General features: G+C 40.6%; 1 protein-coding gene across 4 annotated transcripts in view; it reads left to right on the forward strand.

The window, feature by feature from the left end:
* Ppm1b (protein phosphatase, Mg2+/Mn2+ dependent 1B) overlaps positions 1 to 14147 on the forward strand; it is a 67490-nt gene that overhangs the window by 22064 nt on the left and 31279 nt on the right. For all 4 annotated transcript variants that reach the window (XM_052746457.1, XM_052746458.1, XM_052746459.1 and 1 more), the window contains exon 2: positions 12496 to 13355. In XM_052746457.1, the coding sequence (XP_052602417.1) occupies positions 12510 to 13355 (846 nt within the window). In that variant the 5' untranslated portion in view covers positions 12496 to 12509. The remainder of the gene's footprint in view (positions 1 to 12495; positions 13356 to 14147) is intronic.

Consider the following 14147-nt stretch of genomic DNA (forward strand, 5'->3'; position numbering starts at 1 on the left):
TTCCTGTTTACACAGTTGGCCTCTGTATCTGTAGGTTTCCATCTGTGGATTCAACCAAACCTGGATTGGAAATATTTGGAGGGGGAGAATGCCAGAGTCCCCAAATCAGAACTTAGATTTGCTGCTTACCGACTCTATTGAGCTGCTATTACAGCAGTGGTGTGTAGGCATGCGGCTGGAGCCTCCCTCCAGTTGACAGAGGTGCCTCAGTTTCCAGCACTGAAGTGTGAGTGGTGTTTGTTCTGTTCTTTGTGTATTGCTCAGTTTTTCCTATAGTGGTTACATTTGTTCTGAGTGGGTCCAGATTTCTTTCTTGGCATTCTCTGCACAGTGCAGCCTAATAACTATATAGTATTAAATTACATTAATTACTGTAAGTTATTTATGCCTGGCACATTTTACTTGATATAAAGTTTATCCATGTTCTCATATTGACAGTTTTTTAAAGGTTGGGTGATATTCCATGTGTTCATATTCGTGAATATTCATATTCATGATATTCCATGTGTTCATATCTATGTGTCCATATTCCATTCACATTTCTGTTATTCATAATGGAAACTTACATTGATAATAGGATGAGCAAGGATATCATTTAGTAGACTTCATCACTATGAAGAGTGATTGTGCAAGCTCTAAGCTTTTCATGGAGTGTTCTTGTATTTAAGCAGTCTCTAAATCAATCATCTGAAATGACTGAATATCCTCAGAGAGTGGTTGGTTACCTGCCTCAGGTTTGCAAGATTTACAGCTTTTTTTTTTTTTTTTTTTTTTTTTTTTTTGAGACAATGTCTCATGTTGCTCAGGCTGGTCTTAACTCATTTTGAAGTTTAGAATAACCTTGATCTCTTGTCTCTACCCCTGTGGTTGGATTCTGCATGTGTGCCTGTGTGCCTGACTACAAACTCTTTTTAGGAAGGCTTCCCATCTGGTCCATAGTGAAACCTGGCACATCTAAATCCAGACACTGTGTAGTTCATCTTTTCAAAGCAATCTCTTTCGATAAGCACATACACATACATATACATATACACACCTTTATCTCTTTAAAAATTATGCTGGGGCCGGGTGGTGGTGGCTCATGCCTGTAATTCCAGTTACTTGAAAGGCAGAGGCAGGCAGATCTTTTTGAGTTCAAGGCTAGCCTAGTCTACAGAGTGAGTTTCAGGACTTCCAGGGCTACATAGAGAAACCCTGTCTCGAAAAAAGAAAAAAAAAATCACGTTGGGGGTTGAACACAGGCTCTTGCATGCTACGCATGTTCTCTCTCAACAGGCTACACACCTGTACACCTGTACATTTTTCATCTCCTTTAACAAGTGGGATTTGCCTCCCTTCCTCTTGAATCTGATTGGGCCTTAGTGACTTGCTTGTAACCAACAGAATGAATGTAGTCCAAACAACACTGTAACCTCCCAAGAACTGAGAAAAGGCTTCTTAGGCAAGATGTCTCCTAGGAAAATCTCATGATGCTGAGGTTCTCAAAAAGGGGAGCATACATGTAGGTACTCTTTGGGGCAGTCCCTTGGGGATTCCTAGCTAACATTCCTTGTCTGATCCCAATAGTCATGTAAATGAGCTTCAGATGATGGCAGTAGCGGTTCCCGATAATATGGCAAAATTCATGAGAACTATTTAGCTGCATTTATTAACAAGCAAATGTTGATACATTATTTTTTGAGATTTACTTTTTTATTTTTTTATGTGTATGTGTGCCTATGGGGGTTAATGTACACCTTATGTGTGCAGGTACCTGTGGAGGCCAGAGGGTCAAATCCACTGAAATTGGGTTTAGCCGGTAGCTGTGAGCTGCCTGATACGGTGCTGGGAACTGAATCCAGATAGTGTGCAGGAGTAATAAGTGCTCTTAACTGCTGAGCTCTCTTCAGCCCCTTGACACATTATTAACTGAAGCCTGTAATTTATTCATATTTTATTATTTTTACCTAACTCCCTTTTCTGTTCCAGGATCCTATTACTTGTGCTACATTATGTAAATATACCACATTATGTAAATGTGCCAAATTATATAAACGTTCCACATTATATTTCAGTCATCATTCTTTAAGCCCCTTTTGCCTGTAACAGTTTCTCAGACTTTTCCTCCTTTTTATGACCTTGACAGTTTTGAGGTTGGTTATTGTAAAATGTCTCTATACTGTGGTTTATCTACTGCTTTTCTTATGATTAGAGGCTATAGGTTTATTTGAGAGAGAAAGACCACAGACGCAATGTGCTATTTTCATCATGTGTCAAGCGATGAACTTGATACGGATGTGATTTATGACTATTGGTGCTGACCTTGATCACTTGGCTGATGGTAATACTAGTCTAAATGGTGAAATTACTCCCCTCCTCCACCAATTTATTGTCTGTCTATCTATCTTGTCTGTCTGTCTGTCTGTCTATCTATCTATCTATCTATCTATCTGTTGGTTTTTTGAGACAGGGTTTCTCTGTGTAACAGCCCTGGCGTCCTGGAACTCACTCTGTAGACCAGGCTGGCCCCGATTTGCCTGCCTCTGCCTCCTAAGTGCTGGGATTAAAGGTGTGTGTCACCAAGCCCAACTCAGTTGTTTATTTTTACCACTATAAATTTGTGGGTACTTGTTTTATTTTTAGGGATATAATCCAAGTACTGTTTCTCAGATTATCCATTTTAAAAAGAAAGTTGTATTTTTTTTTTTTTTTTTTTTTGGTTTTTCGAGACAGGGTTTCTCTGTGTAGCTTTGCGCCTTTCCTGGAACTCACTTGGTAGGCCAGGCTGGCCTCGAACTCACAGAGATCCGCCTGGCTCTGCCTCCCGAGTGCTGGGATTAAAGGCGTGCGCCAGAAAGTTGTATTTAATATACCCGAGAAATAGAATCAAATCAGAGTTTGAAATTATTATATAATATTGGCATTTTTTTAAGGGTACATTTCTAAGCTACTGTATTATGACCAGCAGAACCAGGCATGTTGGTAGAAAAGACTTAACTGTGGCATGCCTTAACTTTACAGTATGTGTGTATGTGAGGGTGCAAACTGACCTTGAACTTCTGATCTTCCTGCCAAGTGCTGAGAGTACAGGTGTAGACCACCGTGTCCAGTTTATGTCCCACTGGAAATCCAGCCTTGGCATTTTGTCAGCTGAACTATATCCCCCAGCCCATTACTTTTCATTTTAAAAAAGTAAACTTGCAATGTGGAAATAATTTTAGACATATAGGAAGCATATGAAGATAATGCAGAGAATTCCCTCAGACCTCTTAACTTGTTTGTATAATGTTAACTCTTTATATTGTGGTACAGCTGTCAAAACTAAAAATCCCATTGTTATGATTCTGTTAGCTTTTAATTTTATCAGTTTTCAAAGCTCCTTTGAATTTTACTTTCTCAGTTGTAAAATGACTGTTAAGAGTGCTGAAGATAAGGCTCTGCAGGTAAGAATGCTTAACTGTTCTTTCAGAGGACCTGAGTTTGAGTCACAGCATCCACATTGGGTAACTTAAAACTGTAACTCCATCTCCTGGGGGATCTGAGGCTCCTGGCCTTGGGAGGGCACTAGCACTCATGGACACATACCTACGCAGAGACACAAAATTAAAAATAGTAAAATAAATGCTAACCTTACTGGGTTGTTTCTAGGGTTAAATGATAGAGTGTGTGGCATGTAGAATTAATACAAAAAGGCATCACTATTGTTACTTAATTATTTTTCAAGTTAGAAGAACAGGAACCTTGGAAGAAGTCTTTCCCATGAGCCAGAGGGGATCTCTGACACTGCTTCATCCTTTTGATGGGGTGGGATTGGACAGATTGTGTTGCTTTTATGCACAGCCTGCCAGCCTCCACATGTTCCTCTACCAAAGTGTGCCAACTATAGCCAAGGGGAGTTTGCAGTATCTCAATACCCTTGGTTGAAGCTTTTTTGTTTGTTAGTGAAATTTAATTAAATCCTCTGATTGTTTGTTTATTTTTGATATACTTAAAGGTAGACTTGAGAATAGATAGGTGTCAAGCATTTCAAGTAATGCCTGTTATACAATGAGGAGTGCAGCAGTTATTTGCTTCTTATAACTACATGTTATTATGAGCATCTGGCACAAAATTAAGATATGGGAGGATCATAGACGCCTTCTTAGGTGACTGTCATGGTTGTTCCTGCAAAGAATTTCAGATCAGACCCTCTACAGTATGCCCCATCATGCTGTAAAGAGCTGACAGTTCTTTAGGTATACATTGGGGAAAATGGGAATGATGTGGGAGAATGAAATTGTTAAGGCACACCCCCCATCCCTCCTCACCCCCAGTTTAGACTTGCAGTTTAAATTGCTTTGTGATGAGTAGTGTCCAAGTATGGTTATTCAGGAAGAGGGGCTTTAGGTACACCTAGAGAAAAGGAGGTTTATTCAGTGTGGCTGCATTGGCAAGATGAACAAAAACAGGTCCAGGGACCATTGAGTCCAGTCTCGGGGTCCTGACATGCGATTTAGTTACAGTTCTGGTCAAGGTATACTGACTGACCAGCCATGGGCATATGATTGTCTTCAGTCTCCTTCAAGGTAACCTAATGAGTTGTCAGAACTGTGTGAAATCTCTTTCCTGGAGACAAGCTGTCTCTCTGGTCGGCTCTAGAATCCCGGCCTTTCCTTCCCTGGTCTTTTCCTACCCCAGCATGAAATTCCTGGGAATTCTGAGTTCTTCGAGCCCATTGACTCCGAATCTGACAGCTAAAGGGAAAGGGACAAGTGTCTCTTTAGTATAAACCAGAAGACAAAATTAACTGTAAAAGGTTCTTTTTATAGAAAACTTCTGACATCAAGTTCAAATAGACTACATTGGACTAGAGAGATGGTTCAGTGGCTAAGAACTCAAACTGCTTTTGCAGAGGGTACCAGTTTGGTTTTCAGCACCTACATAGGGAGGCTTACAATGACCTTTAGCTCCAGCTCCATGGGATCCAATGCCCTCCTTTGGCTCCCGAGGACACTTTCACACATGTGCACACAGACATACAAAATATATGAATTATGGATAGACTCATTTGAAGAAAGTGGTTTTGAGTCTCAAAATTCCTATAGCTTCTTCACTAGTTGTATAACAACCTTATTGTTATTTTGCATTTTTATATGTGCAAATATTACAATATTAAATAAGAATACAAGCTTTCGTTTTCGTTTGTGTTACCATTTTTTAAAGTAGTGTTTATAATCCATTATTAGTGGAGGAGTTAAATTTCTATTTTATGCTCTTTAACCCTCCTCTTTATTTATTCTTTTCCATGTTCTGTTTTGATTTGAGCTTGAAAGGGATAATCATTTTTGTTGTTGCAGACAACAAAGTGATGCTTATTGGTTTTCATGTACTTATAAACAATAGATGTATTCTGCCCTTTTTTCCCTCCTCTGGGTAGCTTTGGAGCTTTTCCTGGAACTCACTCTGTAGCCCAGGCTGGCCTCAAACTCAGAGAGATCTGCCTGCCTCTGCCTCTCGAGTGCTGGGATTGAAGGTGTACACCCCCCCCCCCCCCCCCATCTGATCTTCCTGCTTTTTATCCTGATCCTGGATCTGCTTTCTGGAGCAAGTGAATAAGCCCAAGAGTTAAGTGTTCCCTGTCAGTGCTGTTAGATGGGTTTATTCACTTCTTACCTTCTCTAGTTCAAGACACCACCCCCACTCTATCCCCCACCCCAGCCTACTCCCCTAAGATGTGCTTTTTTATTTTCCTATTTCCTACAGGGCCTCTCCTGGCTGTCCTGAAACTCACTATGTAGACCAGGTGGGCTTCAAAATTGCAAAAATTCACGTCTCGGCCTCCCTAGTGCTGGGATTAAAGAAGTGTGCCACTATGCCCGGCCCAACCATTTCCTAAATGGACTCTCAGTCAGTCTGTCGTCTTTGTTTCGGGGAGGGCACATGGTGAGGGGGTGCATACTCTGTAGTGTGTTCCAGGATGTCCTGGAACTTACTGTGTATCCTAGTCTGCTCTCAAACTTTGCAGTTCTTTCCTGCCCCAACTTCCTTGGTGCTGGGAATTCTGCTACATTTGACTTGTACCTCCTCTTTGGAGTTTCACCTCTGCTTTCAGAGCTGCCACTAATGCCAGATCTTTCAGTGTGGCCTTGAGCTTGAATGTCATTGCTTTTTGCTGTCTTCATAGCTCACTGAGGATTAGTAACCTCCAAGTAGCAAAGTCAGTTGGTCCTAAGTCTGTTGTCTCAGGCTTCAGAATGCACACCTCCTGCTACTGTCCTGTGGATCTAGAATGCCTGTGGATTCCGTTTGGGACATTTCAGAACAGTGGGATACGTGCTTATGTTCAATCCTTTGAAAGTCCACTCATTACACGAGGCTTTATAGATAATAGAGGGAGGCAAGCCTGGGTCAGGTAAAACAACTTTTGGCCTTGAGGGCTATGTACTTTTTACTTAGTTTTGCTATCAAAAAGTTCTTTAAGCCAGGTATGGTGGCACATGCCTTTATTCTCAGCACTCAGAAGGTAGGGTAGGAGGGTCAGGAGTCTGAGGCCATTAGGCTATGTGGCAAAATCCTGCCTCAAAAACCTAAAAAACAAACTTAAAAATTCTCCTCAAATTAAACATGTCAAATTGGTGGCTCCTTTCCCCCCCAAAAAAATATAAAATCTAAATCTGATAAATAATTAAGATATAATAATCAAGTTTAATTTTGATTAAAGGTAAGTTTCATAAGACTGATTTGTTTGAATAAAGTTGAAATCAGTTTCCATGTACATACATACACATATATATATATATATATATATATATATATATATATATATATATATATATATGGAGAGAGAGGGAGGGAGGGAGGGAGGGAAGGAGGGAGGGAGGGAGTACATAAACATTACCACTCAATAAAGCAGTATACAGTTATTTGTTTGTGGTAGAGCAACCATTTCCTAGAGTGCAGGATGATGGTTAGTATATGTGGTTGGAAATGCCTCTTAAGAGTTCATACAATAGGGCATATTTGGCTGGAAACATGAGGTATTTGTCTCCAGGTTTCTATTGCTGTTGTTTCTGTTGCTATTCAATGCTGTGATAAATGACATCACCAAAAGCAGTTTGGGGAGGAAAGGGTTATTTCAGTATAACAGTCCCATATCACAGTCAAAGGAAGCTAGGGCAGGAGCTGAAGAGACCACGAAGAAGTGCTGCTCACTGGCTTGCTCCTCATGGCTTGCTCAGCCTGCTTTCTTATACTATCCAAAAGCTATGTGTTCAGGGGTGGCACAGTTCACAGTTCATCAGTCAAGAAAATCTTTAATCACAGCACCCAGGAGGCAGTGAGGCAGATCTGTGTGAATGTGAGGCCCATCTGTCCTACATAGTGAGTTCCAGGATAGTCAGGGCTCCATAAAGAGACCCTGTCTCAGAAAAGAAGGAAAGGAAGAAAAGTCTCATAGGCCAGTCTTGTGGAGGCATTTCTCCGGTGTGACTCCCTCTTCTCAGATCATTCTAGCTTGTGTCAAGTTAACAAACAAAATCCAACCAAAACTGTTGCCATCATTGTAGGAACTTGTTGGATTTTCCTCCAGATCTGGGCATAGTTGCTTGCACTTAGAATCCCAGCAATGGGGAGATGAAACAGGAGGGTTGCTGCAAGGTTAAGACTACCTTGGGTTGTAGAATGAGATCCTATCTCTAAACAACACAAAGCAGGCAATAGAGACATCAGGGTAAAATCCTTAATGGTTTAGTTAAAAGAAGTACTTTACTTAGGAAGTGCATGTCAGTTGAACTGTGTCTGTTGCTTAGGAGAAGTACCCCTGTTGTGTACTGTCATAACTGTGTGAAGCAGTTGGCAGTTCACTTATCATTCAGACTCTAAACCCACAATTTCACAACAGGAAGAGATAGATGTTCTTTTCTAGGAAAACAGATATGTGGTAGAGCTAGGAATCAAACTTAGTGTGCTTAGCATGCAGGCATTCTTCTCCTTATTTCTCAGAGTTCATTGCTATAAGATTAGGACTTTTGAAACTATTTTGTTCAATTCTTTGAAGTTTAAATGTGTGTATATACTTTTGTTTTCTGGGGTTCCTGTTATATGATGAATTATAGATCTGGCACTAATGAGCTTTGTAAAAAGTCTTATACATAAATTTTCATAGCCAAAACTTACAGATGATACTATGAAACGAAACTGTCAGTGATTAAAATGACTTTATGACTCTTAATACATGACTAAACCTTATTATGTACCTAAAAAACAAACCAGTATCCTAACACATGCTTGCATCAGTCCTAGCTACTCAGGAGGCTAAGACGTGAGGATTAGGAGTTTGAAGCCAGTGCGGGCAACACAGGGAGACTTGTCACAAAACAAACAAACAATAAAAAATAGAGATGCAGGTAGGCAGAAGTCCAGAGTTGTCTTTTCCAGCTCTCTGGATTAAGCCAATTTGATTTACCTTGTAGAGACCCTACCGCTTAACTGTTTCCCTCTTCAGGGAGGCAGTGGTATAAAACCCCTTTAATTTGACTCAGGTAATTGAGATAGAATAATGTCTTCAAAACTTTAATGAAAGGTAGAAGATTCCTAAAAGGAAATAACTACAGAACATAGTCAAATACATAATGTAGTTTGTGCTTGTCTTCAGGTGATATACAACTTCCTTTGTGTACTATGATTCTTGATTGCCGTCTTGAGGTAGATCTCTGTTAGCATCCATCCTTCTGGTCCCATTCCGGATGCACCGCTCCAGATTGTTTATCTGAGAGTGTGAGATTCTTGGTCTGCACAAGTTACTCCTCCCCTCCTGAGGCCTTTTCTTTGCAAGAGAATAGTTGGAATTGTGTTGACTTAAGCTCAAGGGAGAAGGTGCCCATAGAAAACGTATTGGATTTATTTATTTATTTATTTATTTATTTATTTTTTTTTTATTTTTTTATTTTTTATTTTTTTTTGGTTTTTTGAGACAGGGTTTCTCTGTGTAGCTTTGCGCCTCTCCTGGAACTCACTTGGTAGCCCAGGCTGGCCTCGAACTCACAGAGATCCGCCTGGCTCTGCCTCCCGAGTGCTGGGATTAAAGGCGTGTGCCACCACCACCCGGCTTTGGATTTATTAAGGATGGAGGATTTGTTGCTTACACCTTATGTTTTTGTTTTTCAAGACGGGACTTCTCTGTGTAACAGTTCTTTTTGTCCTGGAACTCACAATCACAGAGATCCTTCTGCTCCTGCCTCCCAGTGCTGGGATAACAGGCGTGTGCTACCACTTCAAACTACTTCATTTAAAAACACACACACACACACACACACACACACACACACACACACACCTACCTCTTTTGGGAGGTTAGAGTGATAGACCATGAGATAATTATGTAAAGTGGTCTGTTTTAACTGTTGGTAAAGTCTTGGATTTTTTATTTTTGTTTGTTGTTTGTTTGAAACAAGGTATTACAGTGTAAGCCTGGATTGCTTGCAACTTTGTAGGCCAGGATGCCTTGAACTCAGAGATCCACCTGCCTTTGCCGCCCTTGATGGTAAAGTCTTAATGGAATTTAGTAAAGTGGTTTGGGAGAAGGTGTTCCAGAAGCTCCAAGCCTGGCTTTTCAGGAACTATGGCTTTGCAGAGCTGGAGAGAAAGAAAAAAGACAGGAGTTTAAAAAATGAAGTCCAGAGCTCGATGGTGGCTGTGAACTCCTTTAATCCAAGCATCCTAGAGACAGGGGCAGGTGGATCTCTGTGAGTTCAAGGCCAGCCTAGTTTATAGAGTGAATTCTAGGACAGCCAGGGGTACACAGAGAAATCCTGTCTCGAAAAACAACAAAACATATAGAGGTCCAATTTGTGGTAGATAAAAATATCCACTCTTGATTTTGAGTCTACAAGACTCAATTACATAATTGTTTAGTATACCATTGTTTTTGTCTTTATGTTTTAAGTCACTTACTCTTTGGAAAAAAAAAAACCTATTTTTGATAGCTCGTTTCGTACATTGTCAGTTTCATATGAATGTTTATAAATATGAACCATAATTAAGTGTGACTGTAAACTGAAGGTGTGCCCCACTTATAGCATGACTGATAAGATCAGCCAAAATCTGTCAACAAGGCAAGAGGCTTAAACTTTATATTCTCTATCCACCCTTCCTCCCCCCACCCCCCACCCTCTCCTCTCCTCTCATGTCCCCTCTCAACCTCTTTATGCAGTCCTAGCTGGTTGGAACTCTCAAAATCCACCTGCCTCTGCCTCCCAGGTCCAGCTTATATATTTTTTTATTTTATGTGGAAGAGTGTCTTGCTTGCATGTATATAAGTGATATAAGTGTGTTGTTTGGGTGCCTGGTGCTGACAGGGGCCAGAAAAGGGCATTGGATCCCTTGGAGCTAGAATTACATGGTTATTGGAAACAATTCTGCTGAGCCATCTCTCCACTCATTATATTCATTTTATTTTTTTTTTTTTTTTTTCGTTTTTTTGAGACAGGGTTTCCCTGTGTAGCTTTGCGCCTTTCCTGGAACTCACTTGGTAGCTCAGGCTGGCCTCGAACTCAGAGATCCGCCTAGCTCTGCCTCCCGAGTGCTGGGATTAAAGGCGTGCGCCACCACCGCCCGGCATATTTTTAAAAACAACATTTACAAAAGTCATTGTTCTTAAAGCAAGTCTGTAATTCTTAATGTGTCCTAATAATTGTATTGTAATATTGTACACATTTCAAAAGTGCATCTTAACTTTTTACAATACATTCAAGTATTGGTTTGGTTAGTAGTATTACAGCCTGAAAAGTAAAAGTGCTTCCCTGGAGGTATGGATTCAGAAATACTAAAGTGTAACTTACTAAGTGTGTAAAACTAAGTTGTACAGGAATGTGGTTGAACTATAAGGAACACTAATTGCAAATTCGAGGTTTTGTCTATTCTGGATAGAAGAGTCTAGGGATGAGAAAGGAAGCTTTCCTGGCCTGGATAAACTTTGTGGTGGGTGCATGGATGGTATAGTTTATTAGTCACATGTGTGCACATTATGTAGAAAGTGATCGTGGAACTTTATAATGCTTTAAAAAAGCAAATCTTTATAAGGCACCCAGCTTTAAAGTAAGATCAGTTTGGAACTTTATAGAAAAGTAATTTGTGAAAGAATAAATACACTCCAAAGGTATATGGGTGGTTTAAACTCAGTCAGGCTCATTCAGAACTTCGAATCAGAGCAGTGACTGAAGCGAGGAAACAGTAGTAAGTCGCTGCAGCCAGAAGCAGTGGCTGGCTTGCCCAGGGGCTGCTTGGTTGGTTTTGACAACTCTTCATCTTCCTGCCTCAGCCTCATAAGTATCTGGGATTTCAGGAGTATGCTACATGCCCAGCTGAATTGTGGGGGAGGGGACCTTAACCAAGTTGTATTTCTCCATTTTTCTCTAGAAAATTCTGAGCATGGCTGCTGCACATTCTTTAGTTTTTTGAGACTTGTAGCCCAAGCTGGCCTTGAACTCTTTGCTTGTTTGGTAGTTTTTTTCCAGATGTGGTTTTTCTGTGTAACAGCCCTGGCTGTTCTGGAACTCCTTTATGGTCTTGATCTCTTAATCCTCTTGCTTACATTTACCAGTGCAGGGATTATAGGGTGTATGTGGTAGTGCACACTTTTAATTCCAGTACTTGGAGGGCAGGGGCAAGTGGATTTTTCTCTGTGAATTCTATGCCAGCCTGGTCTACACAGTGAGTTCCAGGACAGCAGTTGACAGACAAGACAAACAACAAAAATCTACTGATATCTAGGTCTGCCTGCAGAGGTTCTGATTTAATTGATTGGATTCTGTCTTATATGCTGGTTTAAAAATCAGTGTATTAGCCAGGCAATGGTGGCACACGCCTTTAGTCCCAGCACTTGGAAGGCAGAGGCAGGTGGATCTCTGTGAGTTCAAGGCCAGCCTGGTCTACAGAGTGAGTTCCAGGACTGACAGAGCTGTTACACAGAAATCCTGTTTTGAGAAAACAAAACAAGAAAAAAAAAATCAGTGTCTTAGGAGCTGGAGAGATGGCTTAGAGGTTAAGAACATTGGCTGCTCTTCCAGAGGACCCAGATTCAATTCCCAGCAACCACATGGCAGCTTTCAACTGTCTGTAACTCCAGTTCCACAGAATCTGACACCCTCAACACAGACATACATGAAGACAAAACACCAATCAATGCACATAAAATAAAAATAAATAAGTCATTCAAAAGAAATCAGTGTCTTAAGAGCGTCAGGGGAGCCAGGTGGTGCACGCCTTTAATCCCAGCACTCGGGAGGCAGAGGCAGGCGGATCTCTGTGAGTTTGAGGCCAGCCTGGGCTACCAAGTGAGTTCCAGGACAGGCTCCAGAGCTACACAGAGAAACCCTGTCTCTAAAATCAAACAAACAAAGAGCGTCAGGGGACTTCTCCTGTCGCCCCAGTAAGTCAGGGCCTGTAGAAAATACATAGGGAATGAGTTGGTCCAGAATAAATGGAGCACTGTAGATATGTCCAGTTTAAACAAAACACCATTTCTTTTTTCTCTTTCAGATTTATTACTAAACATGGGTGCATTTTTGGATAAACCCAAAACTGAAAAACATAATGCTCATGGTGCTGGGAATGGTTTGCGTTATGGCCTGAGCAGTATGCAAGGATGGAGAGTGGAAATGGAAGACGCACACACAGCTGTTGTGGGTATTCCTCACGGCTTGGAAAACTGGTCCTTTTTTGCAGTTTATGATGGTCATGCTGGATCCCGAGTGGCAAATTACTGCTCAGCGCATTTATTGGAACACATCACTACTAATGAAGACTTCAGGGCAGCTGACCTACCAGACTCTGCTCTTGAGCCTTCGGTGGAAAACGTTAAGACTGGTATCAGAACTGGCTTTTTGAAAATTGATGAATATATGCGTAACTTTTCTGACCTCAGAAATGGGATGGACAGGAGCGGTTCAACGGCAGTGGGCGTTTTGATTTCACCTACACACATCTACTTTATCAACTGTGGTGACTCACGAGCTGTTCTGTGTAGGAATGGAGAAGTCTGCTTTTCTACCAAGGATCACAAACCTTGTAATCCAATGGAAAAGGAGCGAATCCAAAATGCGGGAGGCAGTGTGATGATCCAGCGTGTGAATGGTTCATTAGCAGTGTCTCGTGCTCTGGGGGACTATGATTACAAGTGTGTCGACGGCAAGGGCCCGACAGAACAGCTAGTTTCTCCAGAGCCTGAGGTCTTTGAGATTTTAAGAGCAGAAGAGGATGAGTTTGTCGTCTTGGCTTGTGATGGGATCTGGGATGTGATGAGTAATGAGGAGCTCTGTGCATATGTTCAGTCTAGGCTTAAGGTCTCTGATGACCTGGAAAATGTGTGCAATTGGGTAGTGGACACTTGTTTACATAAGGTATGTAAGCTTTTTGTTTGAACTAACACACTGTTGATTTTGAAAAGACATGGTAAGTAGTAAATTAACCTAACTTAAAATTTTATAACTTTTGCTATTTTCTTTAGAGAACTGTGTATTTTCAGATACTTTCTTCAAGAAAATTAAGCCCTTTTGCCAACTTTATCTGCCCAAACCTTCTAATTTGAAAATTAAGTGTTAACAAATATCTCAAATTAATTAAGTGTGAGTGTTTTATGGCTTGTAGGTATTTCAGAAGTAGCTGTGTAGAATGATGACTTCTGATCTAAATTCTTGATGTTGGCAGTAGCCATCTTACTCATGATTTGACACAGCTTAAAACATGTATGTAGTAGAATTCTGTTCTACTTACATTAAGATCAAGAGCTATAGAAAATACTGACAGATTTATGAAAAGCTAAGCTGGTCAGATTGTGTTCTGATCCTTAGCAGCTAAGACAAAAGCTGAAACCAATGAGGTATCTCCTCCTTTTTGTCCGTTTACATCTAACTGTAAACAGTAAAGGTTAGTACATTACTCACATAGGTGGTCATCGAAATTCTTTTCATATAGATACTATTATCTCTGATTAAAGTCTAAAGGCTTAGGGAAAATGTGATTCTAAGGAAAAATTTTTGTGAAATTCTTATAATGTCTGAATTGTAATTTGGTGCAGTAATAGCAAAAAAAAGAAAAAAGAAAAGAAAGAAAGAGATCTAGATTTACAGATATTTGGCTGTTCCATTAAATGCCTTTACATTATTCAGTTCTTTGGGCCAGGTGTATACACA

The sequence above is a fragment of the Peromyscus californicus genome, unplaced genomic scaffold (genome assembly GCF_007827085.1).
Source record: "Peromyscus californicus insignis strain IS unplaced genomic scaffold, ASM782708v3 Scaffold_1__1_contigs__length_55948999, whole genome shotgun sequence".
Taxonomy (NCBI): Eukaryota; Metazoa; Chordata; class Mammalia; order Rodentia; family Cricetidae; genus Peromyscus; species Peromyscus californicus.